The 19,715-nt window shown below is 44.1% G+C and overlaps 1 protein-coding gene across 1 annotated transcript in view; it reads left to right on the plus strand.

The window, feature by feature from the left end:
• Positions 1-19,715, plus strand: part of LOC308498561 (aldehyde oxidase 2) — a gene marked incomplete at its 5' end in the record, with an annotated part of 71,099 nt that overhangs the window by 12,817 nt on the left and 38,567 nt on the right. The window contains 11 exons of the mRNA XM_081050783.1: positions 1,915-1,995; positions 3,808-3,952; positions 5,217-5,309; positions 9,465-9,616; positions 11,263-11,356; positions 13,405-13,514; positions 14,874-15,058; positions 15,738-15,921; positions 17,162-17,248; positions 18,374-18,543; positions 19,137-19,251. Coding sequence (XP_080906909.1) covers positions 1,915-1,995; positions 3,808-3,952; positions 5,217-5,309; positions 9,465-9,616; positions 11,263-11,356; positions 13,405-13,514; positions 14,874-15,058; positions 15,738-15,921; positions 17,162-17,248; positions 18,374-18,543; positions 19,137-19,251 — 1,416 coding nt within the window. The remainder of the gene's footprint in view (positions 1-1,914; positions 1,996-3,807; positions 3,953-5,216; positions 5,310-9,464; positions 9,617-11,262; positions 11,357-13,404; positions 13,515-14,873; positions 15,059-15,737; positions 15,922-17,161; positions 17,249-18,373; positions 18,544-19,136; positions 19,252-19,715) is intronic.

Genomic DNA, 19,715 nt, shown 5'->3' on the forward strand with positions numbered 1-19,715 from the left:
ACACTGTCAAGTTCTTAAATGAATTATTTAGAGAAGCTGGAATACAGGATAAAATAGAGTCAGCTCCCCATAGCCAAGGAAATCCGAGAGAATAGAGTTGGCCTTAGAGAAAACTGAGTCCATCACCTCCCTTCTGTATTTCTATCCCTCCTATTTCTATCCCTCAGCCCTACCTTGTTCCCGTTCTTGGTCTCCCACTGTCACCATATTTTGGTCTGAAGAAGGCATGCAATAGAAAAGAAGATTGTTGCAAAGGAAAATGGGCTGCACCCCTATGACCATTTCACAGAGGATCAGTGCCTTGGAGCAATCAATACTTTGTAAAGCCTGAGTCTCAATTTTGTGGCCACAGAAATTCAATCTGGGCAGAGACTGGGCTCGGGAAACCACTTGACTCACTTGAACCAAACTCAAAAGAACATGATATTTAAATAGGAATGTGCCCAGATATTCTTTTATAAAGAGAAACACAATTATAAAGTAGATCTTTTGATCACTGAACACATGTCCTTTGCCTATAGGAAAATACACATAGGAAGCCACAATATGAGAAGGTTGCTTGGTGAGCATGGATGCAGACCAGTTGAATAATCTTAAGGATGACATCATAGATATCCCCTTTTTCTGCCAGGGTAGACCTGCTGGCTGGCAGGTGTCTGTCCCCAGACCTCCCCTTCTCTTTAAGCTATGTTCATATCTTCCATTGGATAACTGTTACACCTTGGCCTAATGCTTGTTAAGGGGAACTTTTACTTCCTCATTGTGTTTGTTTTACATTTTAATTCTCAGACACATTTTATTTCTAGGTTTTAGAGATATACTACATTATTGCTCCCAGGTACTGCCAACACTTCTAATTCCCAGCTAACACAAAAAACTGGTCATTCGGATGTTGGCCTGCAATGCTTCAATCTAGAGTCTTACTAAGAACTTTTGCAAGGAAAGGTTGCAAGTTTTCTTTCTATTATAGATCCCGGGAAGACCTCAGAGAGATAGAAAAAGATGAGTATTCGACATATGTCAGGCCATTTCACCTAATTGTCACAATTTCCCTTCAAAACATGCATATTTCCATTTAACCTTTAGAAAGGTGAAGTACCTTTCCATAGGAAGGGTCAGAGTAGTGGCAGAGCTGAGAATGAACCCCGATCTTTCTGCCCCCAGGAGAGTATTTCCACGCCCTTTTCTATCACACAGACTTCTAACCCTGCTACCCACAGTTCTATCCCAATTTCCCCTACCTCTTCAGGAATGTTTTCAGGGAATAAGTGTGTCCAAAGCTAAAACATATTTGATTCAGACAAAATTACAATTTGAGTAGCTTTTCCCTGTGTCTTAGTTTCCTACTCAGTAAATGGAGATAATAATTTACCTTCTTTTTACAGTTGTGAGAATTAAATAAACTTTTAATATAAATAAAAGCACTTTGAAAGTAAGCGCTCCATCAATGTTAACTACTGTTATTAAATTTAGTGGGGTATATATGTGTGTTTACACATGGGCATATATGTTTAGTCATTTTTACTTAAGCTACAGGACTTGTCAGAGCTTTTAGCAATTTGAATCTCGATTTGACAAATGAGAAAATAGTATTTGGAGCACAGTGGAGAGGATGTCCCAAACTTATTTGACCTCTGATAGTTTTCATAGACTGTCTTTATATTTCACAGGGTACTGTTTAAAGTCTCTCACAGGATACGCTTTCCTTTAGTATCAGATGTATTAATGGAAAAATCAGTATTTCTTTCACAACAAAATTGTTACTTAAAACAATTTGGTTTAAACTATTTCCCTGTACAAGGAGAATGGGAGAATTATAACTATGTTCATTTTGTCTAATTAATGTAAATAATTATACTGCTGTTTCCAGTTCAGCTGGGCTGACAGGGCCGTCTTTTTCTGCTCTTTATAAAGATTTCCACAGAATTATTTATGAAAGACGAGTTCCAGCCCTTGGACCCTACCCAGGAGCTCATATTTCCCCCAGAACTCTTGGTAAGATGAATTGGGTGTTTTATGTGCTTATTTAAATGTCACTGGTTATAAACTCAGTTTTCTGAAACCACTCTTTCCTTCCTGTGAAATTGTCAAATTATGGAAATGTTTGATCATGTCAAGATGCTTTTCACTGCCCGGCTCACCAAGTCTCGGCTGATGCCCTGGACACATTCCCCAAAGCCTCAGCTGAGGCTAGTCTTTAAACGACATCACCCTTACTCTCATCATTGTCATCTAGAATGTGTCCCTGTGGACTGTCCCAAGTGATAACAGCTTTGTTCAGCTTCTAACTTGGTTTTTCCAGCCACACCAGTACATTTACCCCAAGGAGCACTTCTAGCCCCACTCCCCACCCCCCATTTCTCACCCTTCTCTCTACCTGCATTTCTATCTTCCTTCTCAGGCATCCAGTGATCCCACTCTATAAAATATCTAATTCTGAAAGGGGTTCTGATATGTTTACCCATGCATTCAGTAAGTCCAGCAACTTATTCATCAGGCAACATGCCAGGTACTGTTCTAGGTACTGAATATACAACAGCGAACAAAACTAACACAAAGACCTCAAGGAGGTTGTAATCTGGGGGAAGAGACCAACAATCAGCAGGATAATGGATGAGATATATAGTGTGTCAGGAAGTGAGAAAGAGAAAAATAAAATAGATAAAGGGGAAAGGATGCAGGGGGTGCAATTTTAAATATCCAGCCCAGGAAGACTTCTCTGAGAAGGTAACAGTTGAAGGAAGTCCTAAGGGAAGTGAGGGAGCAGACCATGAAGATATGTGGGGGAAGAGCAATGCAGGCAGTGGGCACGACCAAGTGCAAAGGTTGCAAGGGGTGGGCGAATGCCATGATTAGGGGAGAGAGCAGGGCCCAGTGTGGCTGGAAGGGAGGAGTGAGCAGGCAGACCATGCCACACTTAAGGCTTTAGCTCTGTGTGAGATGAGAAGTTCTCAGGGAAGCTGAACAGAGGAGGCGTATGCTCCTATCAATGTTGTAATGGGATATGGGGTCATGCTAGCTGCTGAGATGGGAGTAGCCTGCACAGGGGCAAGGGAAGAAGCAGGGAGCCCAGTCAGGGCACTAATGCCATCCTAAGAAGTGGTGGTGCTGGACCAGGCTGCCAGGCTACAGATAGTGAGTAGCGAGTAGAGTCCGGATGTATTTTGGAAGCGCCAACAAGATTTGCTGATGGATGTGATGTGGAGTGTGGGAGAGAGAGAGGGAGCTCACTCTGGACTTTAGGTAGCTGGAAAGGGAAGTGGCCATTAATGGAGAAAGGGAAGACCTTCCGAGGAGCAGGCTATGTTTCCTTTGTGGGGATCCTTTGCAGGGGTTTGGAAGGGGATGGGATATGAGGAGCTTGGTTTTGGACATGTTAAGTTTGAGATGCCTGTTATACGTCTAAGAGGAGACATTGAATACTCATTCAGATATATGAGTTTGGATTTTAAAAGAAAAGTCGAGGCTGAACATATCAGCTTAGGGAGCATTAGTATAATTCTGATTTTTAAGGCATGATACTAAATTATATTATTATAATCTATACTGAAAAGCCAATTACAGGTGCAAGTTCCTATTGTCTCTTATCTCCAAAAAGCTACATGTAAACAAGTCTTAAGCTAAAATTGTAAATATCTAATTATGGAAATTCAGACATTAGCCAATGTATGTAGTGAGTATCTGGTTAAGTAGACCACAGGACTCCTAAAATCTGTCTAGGGGAACACACCTCCACCTGGGATCTTGCATAACCCAGGAAGAGAGATCATGTGCGCATGTGCACACACACTTGTCATTTGCACTTAGAGAATGGCAGAGAACCCAGAAAAAAGAACCCTGACCTTTCATGGAGAGAGGGTTACCTGGATCTCCCCTGGGACCCTCAAGGATCTCCTGGAGCTGAAAGTGAAACACCCCGAAGCCCCTCTCATCCTGGGCAACACCTCACTGGGTGAGTGATTACAAAGGTTCTCATGCCTCCATTAACGACAAGTTGGACGTACTGTTCCCTACTCTGCTCTCGGTCTACAAACACTTCTTTTTAAGAATAAAAACCTCATCCTTTATAATAAAAATATTATGATAGTACATTATAAAAATATACTATTATATTATATGTTAATACAATAATTACACATAGTTATTTATATAACTTTATATTATGTTGGTGCAAAAGTAATTGTGCTTTTTGCAATTGTTTTTAACCTTTTAACCTGCAATTACTTTTGCACCAACCTAATATATGATATATATAAATTGTATATATTAGAACAATAATATAAAAAGTATAATACAAACATTATCATATCATATTAAAATGGTCTCCAAAGTTGGAGACCCTGGGAGTATGCAGGGTAACCCCTTGTATGGGAAAAAAGTGTTAGAGATTTTTTTTTAATTATTTACTTTATCCTGTCCTTTTTTATATTGTTTTTGTTAAATAGCGAGTAGATATAATAGAATTGTATAAAATATGTATGGGTACATTAGCAATGCACACCCAGGTATCATCCCCACTCAATTTAAGAACGAGAACCTTACCAAGAACTTTGAAGGGCCTGTGGCCCCTCCCAAACCACATCCCCTTTCCTTCCCTTCTTCTCAGAGGTACTCATTAGCCTGAATATGGTGCTGGTCAGTCTCTTCCTTGTTTTTACAGTTTTACTACCTATATCTGAATCCCTAAGCAATACGTCATTTAGTTTTGCATATTTTTTAATTTCATATAAATAGACTGACATGGCATTATTCTTCTGCAGACTTAGTTTTTGCTCACTCAACATTCTGAAGCTAAGATTCACTCACATTTTTGCATGTAACTGTGCTGGGTTCCATGGTATGATGATGGCCCAATTTGTTCATTCTGTTGTAAAAGGACATGGAGTGCTTTCCCAGTTTGGACTATTACATATATTCTAATATATGTCTCCTGGTGCCTATGCAAGCGTTTTCTAAGAACCTCTCATCCATTTTATTCCTAGTTTTATATGCACGCAGTGAGTGTATAACACAAATACATATACTGGGATAGCATGCATTATAAATTCAATTGGCTGGGTATTTGGCCACTGCTTTCATATCTATGTACAATTATTGTCAGTTTTTAAAATTAGTATCTGAACATTTTCATGAAAAGCTTTTAATGCCAAAAAAAAAAAAGGAAAAAGCCATTTTCTCTTTCCTAACTCCCTCTAAAATATATATTTACTTTTCAGGGCCTGCAATGAAATCTCAAGGACATTTTCACCCAATTCTCCTCTATCCTGCTAGGATTTCTGAGCTGAGTGTGGTGTCTAAAACAAGTGAAGGTGAGTTCATGGTGTTCTTATAAAATATCAATGAATTAATCCCTGTCCTAAACTTCCACTTGCCAAATAGTTTGGAAACTCCTCATACATTTGTCTAGTCTGGCCTATTTCTAACTCATTATCATTTCTCTGATGTGATATATATCCCCGCCATGAAACTTTACTATCAAAACCTCTGCACAGAATACGAGGTATCCAGGTGATATCATTCAAGACCTTACAGTCACCTGCAGGATTCTTGCCAGTGAAATGCCATGGTGACCCGGAAACAATAAATTTGCAGTGTCACATTGATGGGAAGACAGCAAGAGAGAACTGGTGCTATCCATGGGTTGAATGGTCAATTCCAGGGACTGAGGATATTTGCAGGGGGAAAGTAGGAGAAATATTTTCTGGCATTCAACTACTATTTGTCTCATGGGGACAATAGCAAGAGGCCAAGTGTGGGGAAACACCTGCCTCGACAAGCACCCCCCAGTCACTTACAACATCCTTAAGAGCACACCATGTGCAGATATCATCAGGCAAGATGGCACTCACAAAGTACCAAGGAAACATGCAAGACTTTGCCTTCAAGAGGTATGGCAATCCTTTGACAAAAGGAACATTGTTTTACTCCTTTCTTATCCCCCAGAGCTTCTAGCACATAAATACATGTAAATGAGTACTGTACATGCATGTAAGTGCTCAATGACTCAATGGAAAAAAACAAATGAAAATCTTGGTCCAAAACTGGGATTTGGGATGCAGTGGTAATAATGACTTTCTTAACTTAGCCAACAGAGACTGACTGAACTGAAAGCTTTAGTCAAGACTGACTTATAGGCCACTACGTGTTTGTGGGGGTCAGTGGTGGGCAGGGCTCAGTGGTGAGCTGTATCACCACCATCCAGGAGTCACACTTTCCTCGCCTTTTACTATCATCAGCCAAACCTAGCTTGTGCTGCAGACCAACAAGCCTGCCCTTCCCTGGCCACACCCCACCCATTTGCAAGGGAAGGGACTCTTCTTGGGACAATTCAGGTGGTACACCTGAATGACACTCAGAAAATGAGGGGAATGTGCTTAGATTTCCCTGAAATCTTGGTACTTACAGAAAGGAGAGAAGAGGGAGAGGAAAGAGCAAAATGGGTGGATTGGAAGTATAGACAACTGGTTTAAGCAGAAGGTTAAGACACGAAAGCCATTCCCCTAATCTTTGCCCCCAGCATCATTTAGCCCAGGGTTTTTAAACTTCTCTTTGGCATGACAACACTGTCCTCAAATCTTAAGTTGAAGAAGTAAATGAAAATAAGCTGCTCTCTTTGAAGGAGGGGAAGACTTTTCAGCTCCCCCTATCACTGAGCTCCCTATATCTGCCCCTGAGAGGGCTTCTCAGGACACAATCCAAATCCTCAATGTAATTTCCAGTCCCTCATTTTATAGATGAGGAGGCCAAGAGGCAAAAGGAAAGTGGACTTGTCCAAGGTCTCTAAATTGGCTGGTGGCCGTCACCAAGCCACAAATCTCCCACAGCTCCTTTGTTATTGCCATTCTGTGTCCCCTAGGCCCACCCCAAGGCCTATCCAATTGGCTGTTTAAATGCACTGTTCACTGTTCATTTTGGACTCTGCAGGCAAAGTAGAGCCAGATTCTGAAATGTGAGGAAATAAACCATGTGCCTTCCGCCTGGCTTCTTAAAACTAAGGTGTGAGTGCCCTCTAGTGGCCTCCAGGGGCGTTTCCCAGTATTCTCAAACTTGCTAAGGCCCAAAAAAGTGAAGGAAACTGGTGGGGCAAAGGTACACTGGAGGAGCCGAATGTGCACCCAACCCACAAGCAACCTCCAGGAAAGAAATTTCTGTGACGACTTATGTTTCTTTATATTTTGCATGCTAATCCATACCACATACATGTTTAGCTCAGTATATTGTTTTTCCTTAAAGCCTTTCGTAAGTGCTCCAGGAAGTTACTACTGGACTTATCCCATAGGTTTATCCCATAGACTCATGAATCCTGAGAAGCATGGAATTAAAACAAAATCCATGTTCTGAGAATCAAACTAAGTTAAAGCTCTTTTGAATTCCATTGGAATAGATTTTGTGACCAAAGATGGAATAAAACATGAATAGAAGTACCCTAAAAAGAATTTTCTCAGTACGTTGGTATCATAGCTAACACAAAGTGAGGGGGTAATGTGAGCAATGGCAATAGCCCAATGAAAGCCCCCAAATGGATTGTCTGGCCTCAACCTGAGTTTGAAATCTGTACTTATGAGGAGTCAGACAATAAAGCAGACAGCTGACATTTTACCTTCCCCTGGGGTCTGAACTGCCCTTTTCTATTTACGTCAAATAAGAGATGGGCCTGTTGATCTATGTGATGCTTCTGACCTTAAATAATAATAATAATAATGATAATCTTTTTGTTTCTGAATTCTTCCCTACTAAGATGCTGGGTCTGTAGGGTAGGAAGAATTGTATGAAGTAAACTTGGTCTACTCAGTCTCCTTTGGGCAAAGATAAGGCTAGGATTTTTCCAAAAGTTTAAGGCCAACCTCCAGTGGAACCTGTGGTGATAGGACCTGTGGTGAACAGACCATGACTGATGGGTCTGGGGTGGGGTACCCTGTTCCAGAGGAGTACCTTTTATGAGATGCTGAAAGAGAAACAGGGTAACGCCTCTCAGTGGAGACATTCCAAGGAGGAGGAGCAGTTTAGTTGCTTTTTGGCAACATTTGCATAGAGTAAGGATAATAAGGGGCAGCTACTGGTTTCCGTAATCAATTATCAATTGGGTTAGCTGAGAGTATTGAAGTGGGCATGGGAGGGCGTTATGTGGGTATGTTGGCAGAGATGGGGGAAGTATTGTTCCAAGTACATTTTTAATGTTGATTAAAAATAAAGCTATGTGCGAGGGTGAAATGCTCTCAAAGATTAATCCACAAGAGAAAAATCAAAGACCCAGCTTGCAACCCGATAAAAAGAGACTAACTGCAGTTAGAACTCAGCCCTGGAAGTGATCAAATCAGACTCTACGTGTTAGTGATTCATCCTACAAGCCCCAGAGAGATGAAGGATTAATATTTTATGTTTTATGACCAACTAGACTTTCAGGAATATAAAGATTTTACATTAGAAAATCATTTACTTTATCACATTAACATAGTAAAAGAAAAATCTTGTGATCACCTAAATAGCTGGATAAAAAGCATTTAATAGAAATTCAACACCCATTTATAATATAAATTCAGAGCAAATTAGGAATATAAGGAAACATTCTGAACCTGACAGTAAAGTATTAATTTTAAATAGCCGACTAAGTTATCTCCTGATGGTTTGGTTGACTTCCTCGCTTTCAAAGATTGACTTGAACCTTTTGTATCCCTGCTATAGAGAAACTCCAAAGCCAGTGCTAATATCATGCCAATTATCACAACTATGGCTGCAATGGTTGTTAAAATTTTGAATTACTTCCTTGCTAGGTAGCAAATAGCATCACCCCAGTCTTCCTGGATGCGCTCACATTGCTCCTGCTTCCCTGGCGTCCCTCTGGGACCCCCAAAGTCCCCACACCCCACCTCACCCAGCATAATACCTACGGCAGCTCCTCGAATGGGCTGCGTTCATTCTGATTGGCAAGACTTTCATGGAACTGGTTGTTGATGAATTTGAGTATCAAGACTACTGGTAGATATATATATCAGCGGTCGAAGTATTATTGATTTTAGACAATGATGTAGGCAATTACAAGACCTTTGCCATTATTTTAATGCCATCAAATTTCTCCCCCTTAATTACGAAACATCTTTGCATGCTTCACTGTGGTCAGTCAGGAGGAGGTCATGGAAAGTTCTAGTAGGGTCTGCAATCTGCTAGTTGTTACTATCATTCTTTCTCTCTAGAGAGAAAGAATGCGTTTGTTCAAAGTGTAGACCAGCCCAGGGGTTCCCAACCCTGGCTGCACAGGAGAACTACCTTCAGGACCATTGAAAAAGCCCTATGCCGAGATTCCGATTTAATTGATCTGGGAGGCAGATATCTGTGCTGTTTTCAGGTACCTGGTGATCTTCTATGCAGCCAGTGCGCAAAGCCTCGTCAAACACTAAGGCCCTGGTGCCATGATGACAATTCAACTGCTCCTTCTATGTCCCCTCTATAAACAATTCGCTTTCCAGGACTGACAATAGGTGCTGGCTGCAGTCTGGCCCAGGTGAAGGACATCTTGGCTGAGAGGATTTCCGAGCTTCCAGAGGAGAAAACTCAGACATACCGAGCCCTCCTGAAGCACCTGAAGAGCCTGGCGGGCCAGCAGATCCGGAATATGGCCGTATGTTCTCTGGGCCTATCATTGGGCACATTGTACCTATTTCTTAATCTCACCAAAATGTTGAAATAGGCCTTGGCAGAATTCACGTGCAAAAGGGTCTCAGCAGATTCAAACGATGGGCACAATAAATAAATATTTAATATTTTAAAAACATTATTTAATAACATATTTAAAGGAGGATTCTAAGTCAAGTTTAATAGAAGGGCCAAGTAGCAATATAAGTGGGAAAAGACTTCATGCTTTTGCTAATTTTATAACAAGACTGTCAAAGAACCTAATTTAGTCTTAGGCTGCATTAACAAAAGTATAAAACCTAACATAAGGAGGGTAGCCTTCTCTACTCCAGTCTGTTTAGACCACAGCTAAGGAATAATGCTCACATCTGAGAGGCACACTTTAAGGTCTGGTTACTCCCGACCTCAGAAGAAAGTACAAGAAACATAGTTAGGTTTTCAAAATATACGTGCTTCCTCTCCTACATACCCCAAATGGTGTCTTAGAAATCCTTGGGATATGGGGAATCAAAGGAGGACATGTTTCCTTTGAAAAAGCTCTTCCAGTGATTCAAAAATGTTCTCTCCCCCTGTCAAGACCTCTGACTGACACCCTGGAGCCTGGCTAGGAGATGTGCCAGGAGAGCGAGGGGTTGGAAACCACATCAGTAAGAGGAATGGCGGGAGGGGATAGTCAGAGGGATCGTAATAGCTGCCTTCAAACATTTATAGACTCCTGAGGACACGTGTGATTTATTTCCTATGATCACAAAGGGCAGAAGGACGACTGATAGGTGAGAGTCCAGGGAGGTACATTTCAGCTCACTGGAAACAAGAACTTGAAAATCAAGCCGTACATAGAGGAATGGGGATTCCCTGTCCTAAACCATGTTCCGGCCCAGACCACAACAACCCAGGTGCTCCCTGTGGACCTCATCACTACGTGGGGAGGAGGGTATTGAGATGAATGGCTAGTCATTGTCCTCTCAAGTTCTGAGATGCTACAGGCTCAACCAGATCCAAGTGGAATCTTGCAAGAAGAAAAAGCCACCCCGCCCTCAATGGTGTGGATGGCCAGAACCCCTGCATGGCCCACGTGAAGTCGGGCCATTTCTGAGGCTATGTGAGATGAGGCTGAGATCCTGCGTACTCAAGGCAGAACAGCATCTCTGTAGCCAGCATCGTGGCCACCTGTGCTGTGGCCAAGGCTAAGTTGGGGGTAGTTCAGAACTGGCCGCTGAGCCTCACTACTTGAGTATGAACCCCACTCCTTCCCCTTCATAGCTGGAAGACCTTTGTCAAGTTTCATAATTTCTCTGCGCGCTAGTGTCTTCATCTGTAGAATGGACAAATGGCATCAATCAAACTGGGTTGTTGTGAGGATAAGTGTGAAGGGCTTGACAGCCGGGGGATATATCAAATGCTGTGTGGTATTAGTTACCATCAATTCCTCTCTATCCAAAGTAGCAGGTAGGACGGGACCCTCTCAGACAGAATGAACTCCGGGACAGTGTGAACTGCGTGCCCTCTGCAAAGGAGACCCAGACTTCTCTGGATCCTTTCACTACCAGAGAGGAAGTACCACAAGCAAGTGCCTTTGGGGCACAGGATTGGAGCTATAGAATGACGCAGTCTGTAACTCTCTCTCCTTAGTCCTTAGGAGGACATATCATAAGCCGGCATTATAATTCGGATATGAATCCAATTCTGGCTGTGGGCAACGCTACCCTCAATCTGACATCGGAAGGTAAGCTACCTCAGAACACTCTGAACATCACCTAAAGACATTTGTGTCTTGTGTTCATTTTTTTAAGGAATTGCTTTGAGTCAGAGCCCAGGTCTCTGGCTCTTAATGCACCATGGGGAGCTCAGGCTCCCGGAGGAAGGCATGTTGATGCAAGGGGGTGGCTAGTGCTTCCTTCTGACACCACGCCCCTATGCACATGACAGCCACCCTGGACCACAGCTCAGTCAGGCCACGTGCCAGCAAGCGAGGCTGAGGCTGAAGCTGAAGCTCTCTATAGCCTGAGGACTGCTCCCTCTTCCTCTTCTTGCCTCTCACTCTTTCCCAGTTACTGGGTGAGAAGCCGCAGTCTGATGAGGACACACTGCAGACACTGAGGACCCTCTGGGGGCAGGAGGAAGGCAATGACTAATTTTGCACGCTAGCTGAGGGACATTCCCTTGGGGCTGCTCCGGCTAAACTACCCCAGCAGTGCTCAGCTCACACACTGCCTCTGGCTGCTCCAAAGTTGCTGACACTCCCTTTAGTGGGTGTTAACTATGTGTCAGGCTGTGTTGGACACTTTACACATAGCAAGTCTAATCCATGTTGCCACCCAGTGGAGGCCATTTGCAGAGGCAGACGTGGGATGGGAGCTCCAGCCAGTCTGATTTGGGTGTGTTTGCCTCTTCTCCATCAGACCGCTTCCCCAGGGCCTCTAACTCCTCCTTCCCATTGCTTCTCCCTCTCCTTCACCCACAACCCATCAAATATCCACTCCTGCTGTCCATCCCACAAAACTGGTCCATCATTTACCCCTCCATGGGCTGACACAGGCCCAGGCACTGGAGTGCAGGGGGATCAATACAGTCTGTCCCACATGTGTCTGACCAGAAATTATATCACAGGCATCCTAAGCCTCCCAAGGGGTTTGTTAGCCAACACAATCCCATCCCTGATTGGTGGGTACTCGGCATGTTGGGAGAGACTTGGTAGTACAGGAAAAGCAGCCCTGCCTCTATTCAGCTTTGCATGGGGCCCACCCAGGAGGGAGGAGAGGAAAGCCCTCACCCCTGCCTGGCTTCATCAGCCATTTTGCTGAGGCCTCCAGGCCTGTGATCCCGGAGGACCACCCCGCAGCTCAACCCCCACAGACCAGGAGAGAAGAAGCCAAGACTTTGGGGCATCAGGATAGCAAGGGTAGTTTGGCTCGAATGCCAGTCCCATACTACACTAGAAGCAGTAGACGTGTTTTTCTACTGGACCATTGGTTGTTGCCCTCTACCTGAGGTCTCTGTTTTCCCAGCTCTGCCAAAGTATCTCCAACCTGAGTGAGGCTCTGCTCCAGCTAGGCCAGTAGATGAGCTCACTGACCAGCAGCTGGGCAAGCCAGCAAAGGTCAACAGGGGCTCTTTTGGGGATGCTCCTCCCCTCTCAACTACACCTACTTTCCAATCAGCATATTGCTGCTTGTGCCAGGAATAGTACCCGTGTCAGAATCTGTAGGCTGTAGTTTGAGCTGCTCACCACACATCCTGTGGAGCCACAAACCATTTTTTAAAGCTGGAGGTACTGCTCTGACCACTCTGGTAACAATTGGACTGAAAGGAGGTTTTGTGAATTTTTCCCTTTGCTTTAAAGGTGGAGATACCTTGCTTGGGAGCCACCAGCAGCAGCAAGAACAAAACACAAATCTAATGGTTTAAACTTTGTTAATCGTGGAAACAAACCCTCTCTCAACTTAAGTTACGCCCTTACTGTGATCACAGAACTGAACAAGTTAGTTAATCAGCCTCTGCTGAAAGATGAAAACGGAACAGGCCTGCCAGGCCCTGGAGGAGGGAGGAGACCGGTTGACATAGCACGAGCACAGATAAGAGTAAATGTCATGAAGCTGCCGCCACCCTTCCCTGTGGAGGGAACAGGGGAGCCCTGATGGTCACATATTCAGATCTTTGCATCACTTGGTGCAGAGGGAAGTGACCTTTTCTTCTTTGCTGCTGACATTTAAGAGTACAGAATAATCTCACATTCCTTGTTACCATGTGTAGAAATGTCATTTTCTTCAACAGAAGGTACACGGCAGATTCCTCTAAACGAACATTTCCTTGCGGGGTTGGCAAGTGCAGACCTTAAGCCAGAGGAAATTTTGGAATCTGTATATATCCCTCACTCTCAAAAGGTAAGAATTCCACTGGTTGCTTTTGAGAGTTGTTTTTCTCTTTTCATAACTGAGTCCAGTCATCTTTAGAAATCTGAAAACAGATGGAAGGAAAATAACTCTGCCCATAAAATAATAACTTCCTGTCCACTGTGGACTGGCCCAGCACCAACGCCCACAGATACCCTCGAGCAAGCAGCTCTGGGGTGTGTATTTGGGGTGTTGTTTCAGCTGTGGGGTGGGGCCTGCTGAGGGCCTGCGGTCCTGCTTCCTTGTTTCCACAGATCAACCCTGGGGGGCGGAAATTAAAGCTCTGGCTATGGAATGAGCTTCGCTGCCTGACCCACAAAGCTGGGGCCAGGCCTCCCCACTCTCCACTCTAGCTAACCCCAATAGTTCCTAAAAACATGAGGGTCGCGGATATCTGCTAACACAGGATCCCCGGGGTGAGAGGCCACCCAGCCGGCTCTGGAAGGGGCTCTCTGTCCACACTCTCTGTTCCCTGTGCCTCTTCAAAACTGTACCTGAATCCAACAGGACAGTCTTCCTAGAGAGAGGCAATACACACACACACACACACACACACACACATACACATTCATCAAAAGCCAGGTTATGCAGGAAATCCTAAATTAAGTCATGCTTTCAGCCATATATGCTCTTCATTTATTTTTCCTGTGAAACGGAAACTCTGAAATGTGTTCCCAGTCAAATGTGCATCTATGTAAAGGCACCAAACAGAAAAACAAGCCAAGTCAAACACAGCACCCTGGGTGGCCACACAGATGCAAACACACTTGAGGCACAGGCAACGGCCATGTTGCCAAAGGGCCAGTGGGGCAGCCACCACCCTCCTGACTCCTGTTCCTGACACAGGATTCCTTAGTCCACTGTTGGAAAGTTCATTATAACTACTCCTTTAGGAGTTCCACAAAATGGAAAGTGATTGTTTCTGTAAACCAAGAATATGGTGGGTTTCGTTGGCACTTTAAGCAAATCACATCTAAAAGCTCCAGTGTTGGGAGGGCCCCTCCATCCTCACAGGGCACGAAGGTGTCTGCAGCCTAGAGGGCATGGCACCTGGCAATAAGAGCACATGGAAATGAGCTCGGCATTGTGTGCGGAGTCTTCCTGACCTCAGGGAAACGTGCACAGTGATCCATGTTCCTTGAGGAGATCGGGCATTGGGAGAGGCCTTTGGGAGGACACCGTTCTCACTTTGAACAAGAAGGCAGCCAAGTTGCCCTCTAATCATGCCAAGTGCCCTCTGTGTCCCTTTAGATTGAGTCAAAAGTGGTTACTTAGTGGCACCAAGAAGTAGAAAACATGCTGTTAGTTTTGACATATCAAATAACCCTAAATGTTTTTTTGTTTCCACAGTGGGAATTTGTGTCAGCCTTCCGTCAGGCTCAGTGCCAGCAAAACGCCTTGGCCGACGTGAATGCTGGCATGCGAGTCCTCCTCAAAGAAGGCACAGACACCATTGAAGATCTGAGCATCGCCTATGGCGGGGTTGGGGTGACCACCATCAGTGCACACAAATCCTGCCAGCAGCTCCTGGGGAGGTGAGCAGCGAACCCTACACTTTGAGGTGAAACAATGTCAAAGCCAATCAGTGGAAATTTGACTCCAGCAAGTGTTGGTAATGCCCTGGGAAGATGGAAACTCCTATGTGTAGAATTGCTACTTGTTCTGTCCGTAATTTTCCTAAATGAATCAAACCTTATTTGATGGTGATTAATTAGGTGGCACTCTTTGGGTGAGGGAGACAACAGAAACCGCCCAGGACTGCAACCAGCCTCAGTTCTTTTGTGCACCAACACCCAGCAATCCACAGCGAGCAGCACCCAGGCGGCACCTGCCACTCCTGCCTCTCGAGGGCACTCTATTGCTTCCTCAGGAAAAGCAGTAGCTAAGTCTGAGCCTTGTACTGTTCATACTGGAATTGACCCTAGTAATCTATGTATTTAATGCCAGGTCCCAGCACGTTCTGGCTCTTGAACATGCTTGGTTCATATTGCCATGGAACGGCTCCCACCCTCACCATGCCATAACCGTCAGCCACTTGGTGCAGCCTCCCAGGCCTCAGTTTTCCTGAAGGGCTTGCTTACGTGATTTCTAAGTTCCCTTCCAACTCATAAAAAAGGACTCTGGGTCTCTGAACAATCACCATCCAATACCTGGCACATGCCACATGATTCAGACTGCCTTTAACTGGTTCCTTCCTGCCTCCAACCCTACCAGGCGCTGGGATGAACTGATGCTAGATGAGGCTTGCAGACTACTTCTGGATGAAGTCTCCCTCCCAGGCTCAGCTCCAGGGGGGAGGGTGGAATTCAAGAGAACTCTGGTGGTCAGCTTCCTCTTCAAATTCTACCTAGAAGTTCTACAGGAACTGAAGAAGCTAATGAAGCTGGTCTCTGTGCCTGTAAGTGCTCTGGCTTGTACGTGCTCATTGCAGCCATAGCTCCCAGCTTTCCCACTACTTTTGCAAACTGTCTGTGTGGGCGACCTGTGTCATTATCTGTCACCTGTTCTGGGTCAGGCCTTGTCAGTTCCCAGCCATCCTTCCTTCCAGAATCCCTCCTTCCAGGATTCATGAGGCTTAGGATGCCAGACTGCCTTCAGTTCATAGATGTCTACTGTGTGCCCCGCCTCTGATGTGCAATTTTTTTTTCTTTTAAAATCAACTTTATTGAAGTACATTTACATATAAGAAAATGCACCTTACTTAAATTCAGTGAGTTTTGACAAATGTGTAAACCCATGTAGCCACAACCTCAAACAAAATACAGAACATTTCCATCACCCCAGAAAGTACCCTCTGGCCCTCTTGCAGGCAATCCTCTCACCCCTGCGCTCAGGCAGCCAAATTTCTGTTTCAATATAAAATGTAAAATAAACTTTTATTTTTCAAAAATACTAAAACTTATTTGTATGCTAATATATAAGTAGCTTCTTTCAGGATTTTCTGAGTATAAACTCTGAAGTAAGTTGAGTAAAGCAAATCTCTCTCTCCCTCTCTCTCTCTTTCTCTCTCTCCCCTTTCCTGACCATGATTATAACTCTGGCCTTACCTTGTACCCCTTGCTTCCCACACCCCACCCCAAAGTCCAGGGCTACTAAAGTGTCTGATTTTCATTTACTCAGATGAAGACCCTCACCAACCACATTCAGCAGGATAATCCTTGCTGCTCTTTAATTTCTGAATCAAGATATTTGATATGTTTCAGTGACACACAGAGAGCTTTCCCAATTTTACTGCCCTCCCAGAAAAGCTGGGTGGATGAGAAAAATAATCAGGATTTGGACTCTTTTGTGTACAGTGAACTCCAGTTCATTCTGAGATGGCTTATCCAGCCCCAAGTTTTCTTGCTTTTCCACCTGTCTGCCAGCCAGCTCACTAATAGGCCTCTCCCTTCTCCAGGTGACTGAGGATCAGATTCAAACCAGTCAGTCCAGTTCGTCATTATGTACAAATGGAAGGAGGGCAATAAACTTTCTTTAAAAAAATGAAATCCTGGGAGGTGATGTGGATTTTGGTTATCCAGTCTACCCCGGCCTTGCAGTTTCGTGGTTACTTTAGCCAAGCCGTTTTCACATAAATCAAAGCCCAGCTTAATCACAGACTAATCAGTTTACCTTCCTTGTTTTGAATCCTCTCTCAGGACTGCCTTCATTATCCTGAAATTTCAGACCTAAGTGCTCTAGAAGATTTCCCGGTCACAGTACCCCAGGGAGTCCAAAGGTACCAGGTCAGTAAGTTTAATTTAACGGAAACTTAGAAACTAAGAGATAAGCGATAGCTGTGCGAACAAGAAAGCACTTCAGAGCTGAGATTTTTAGTTCTGACTCTGCAGTTTTTGCTAGCACGTTGGCCCTTTGTTTAGGCTATGTCAGGGAGATGCTGGCTCTACAATCAGGCCTGAGCTGCCGCTAGATATACTCAAACCTAAACCAACCTAGAGTGGTTTGACAGACTGACTAATAATTGATAGTCTCTTCAAACTAGGAAACTGGTGTTCTTTGGGCATTTGTTTGAAGAGCAGCTGAGCCCGCTGTGGGGGAAGGACAGAGCAGGAGAGTAGCAAAGTTCAGCCTCCAGCCCTGATGACAAATATTTAACCTCCAGTCAGGAAAACAAGAGTCCTGCAAACAACTGAACTCACCCTTCTAGAAAGACAACTTAGAAAGTATCTATTCTTATGGCTAGAGCACAACCCCTCCTGCCACCCCATCTCCATACACACACCACACACAGATCTTCCTTGAGAAGAGTTCCAGAGTAAACATTTTCTCCATTTCCTTATACTCCCAGTGATGTCTTTATGCCCTTAAAAGGGCAGCCACGTTACCTTAGTCTGGATCTGAATGGACTCCATTGCCATTTGCTACTTCATCCCCCACCAGAGATCCTACTCAAGTAATAAGCAGGCTTTCAACATAGATTTTGGTCCCCCACTCTCGGGAATTATATCACTGTAGCCCTCATCATCATAATCACTTTAATGTAAACAGGTGATTACTGGAAAGTTACAAAAGCAGGACAGGGAGACCCTCTGAATTCCAGAAGAAAGGGGTACAAGAGCACCACTTAGGAAAAGAAGATGCCAAAAGGAGAAGCCAGGGTATCCCTTTACCTACTTCACAATTTTGCCAAAAACTTGGCACTGTCTACGGTATTGCCACATAACTCAAATGATTATTTCCCAGTCTAGTTACATCATTAAGTTGCAACACTCATCATCTGACCCACTCCAGTATTTGTTGCCCGAGGATGACTGTCTCATTTCTCAATCCTGAATCAGGAGTGTTGGTAATTAGCCAGGACACTTCTGAAGATTAAAGTTTTCCATGTTAACTCTAGTATTCCTCTACAGAGTGTAGATTCTCACCAACCCCTCCAAGATCCAGTTGGACGTCCCATCATGCACTTGTCAGGTCTTAAACATGCCACAGGTGAAGCCATATTTTGTGATGACATCCCCAGGGTGGATAAAGAACTTTTCATGGCATTGGTGACCAGTACCAGAGCCCATGCAAAAATCATGTAAGTAAAAGAAAAGTTTTCAAAAAGGCTTTTAAAAGCACATGTGAGGATTCCCTTGGATGAATATGCCTATTCTCCTGCAAACCCAAAGAACCTAAAGTGGAAAGAATAAAGAAAAATTCACCAGCCCCAGAAGGAGGAAGGGAGAGTATCCAGAAATGACCATCGTGAAGGAAAGAACAAAAATCATAGTTATAGGCCCCTTGGTTCCATTCTAACCTCACAGCACCTCAACTCCCTGCTGTAGCCTCAGGCAGGGCTCAAAGGAATAACTCTGAGTAGGGCTGATATTCAGCTGGTGATACTGAAATACTTCCTCACTGAATGGTAAATGACCACTGTCCTAAGCTTCCTAAGGACATCCCTTGCCACTGCCACTCTGGTCCCTCCTTCAGCTCCCCTCCCAGCAGCTAAGTGTTACCCTCCTGGCCCAGCAGGGGGCCTCCTGGACTCTACCTATGGCAAGTCAGCTGTGATTGGTCAGGGTTTAACCAGTTATATATTTTGATTTTTAACCATATTCTATCCCTCCCTCAGATTTGGGGCCCTCAAAGATTGCTGATTTCTACTTAAATATTTCTTTTTTTTTCCAGATCAATTGATTTGTCTGAGGCCCTTGAACTACCCGGGGTGCTTGATGTGATAACAGCTAAAGACATTCCAGGCACCAATGGTGCTGAAGATGACAAATTGTTGCCTGTAGATGAGGTATGGAATATGCCTTCCCAGGTGACTTTCTGCAGATATTCACCAGGTGCCACCTTCCCAGCCCGCTTCCCATTGCCTCCCATCCCTCTCTGCCACCAGGAGTAGGAGTACCAGTTCTGCTAGCTTCTTTCTACCTAATGTCTTTATTCAGACAGACCTACTCTTCTGGAGTCAGGAAATAACACAGTAAAAAAGAAACTTATTCCAGAAAAACAACAAATCCTAGTTTTCCCACTGTGTGCTCTTGAGTCAATTTATCTGACGAATAAATGCCAAAACTGACCTGTATCAAGATAGAATATCCCAGAAAGATCTAGAGATGAGAATACAAAAAAAAAAAAAACCACTCCCTGTTATAGTATTTACACCGGACTCCCTCCCTTCCTAGACCCACCAACCCCCCCCAACCTCCCACCTACCTCACATATTCCATTTTTAATAAAGTTGTTCTTGCCATCTTTTAA

This window comes from Rhinolophus hipposideros (genome assembly GCF_964194185.1).
Source record: "Rhinolophus hipposideros genome assembly, chromosome: 6".
In the NCBI taxonomy this organism is placed as follows: domain Eukaryota; kingdom Metazoa; phylum Chordata; class Mammalia; order Chiroptera; family Rhinolophidae; genus Rhinolophus; species Rhinolophus hipposideros.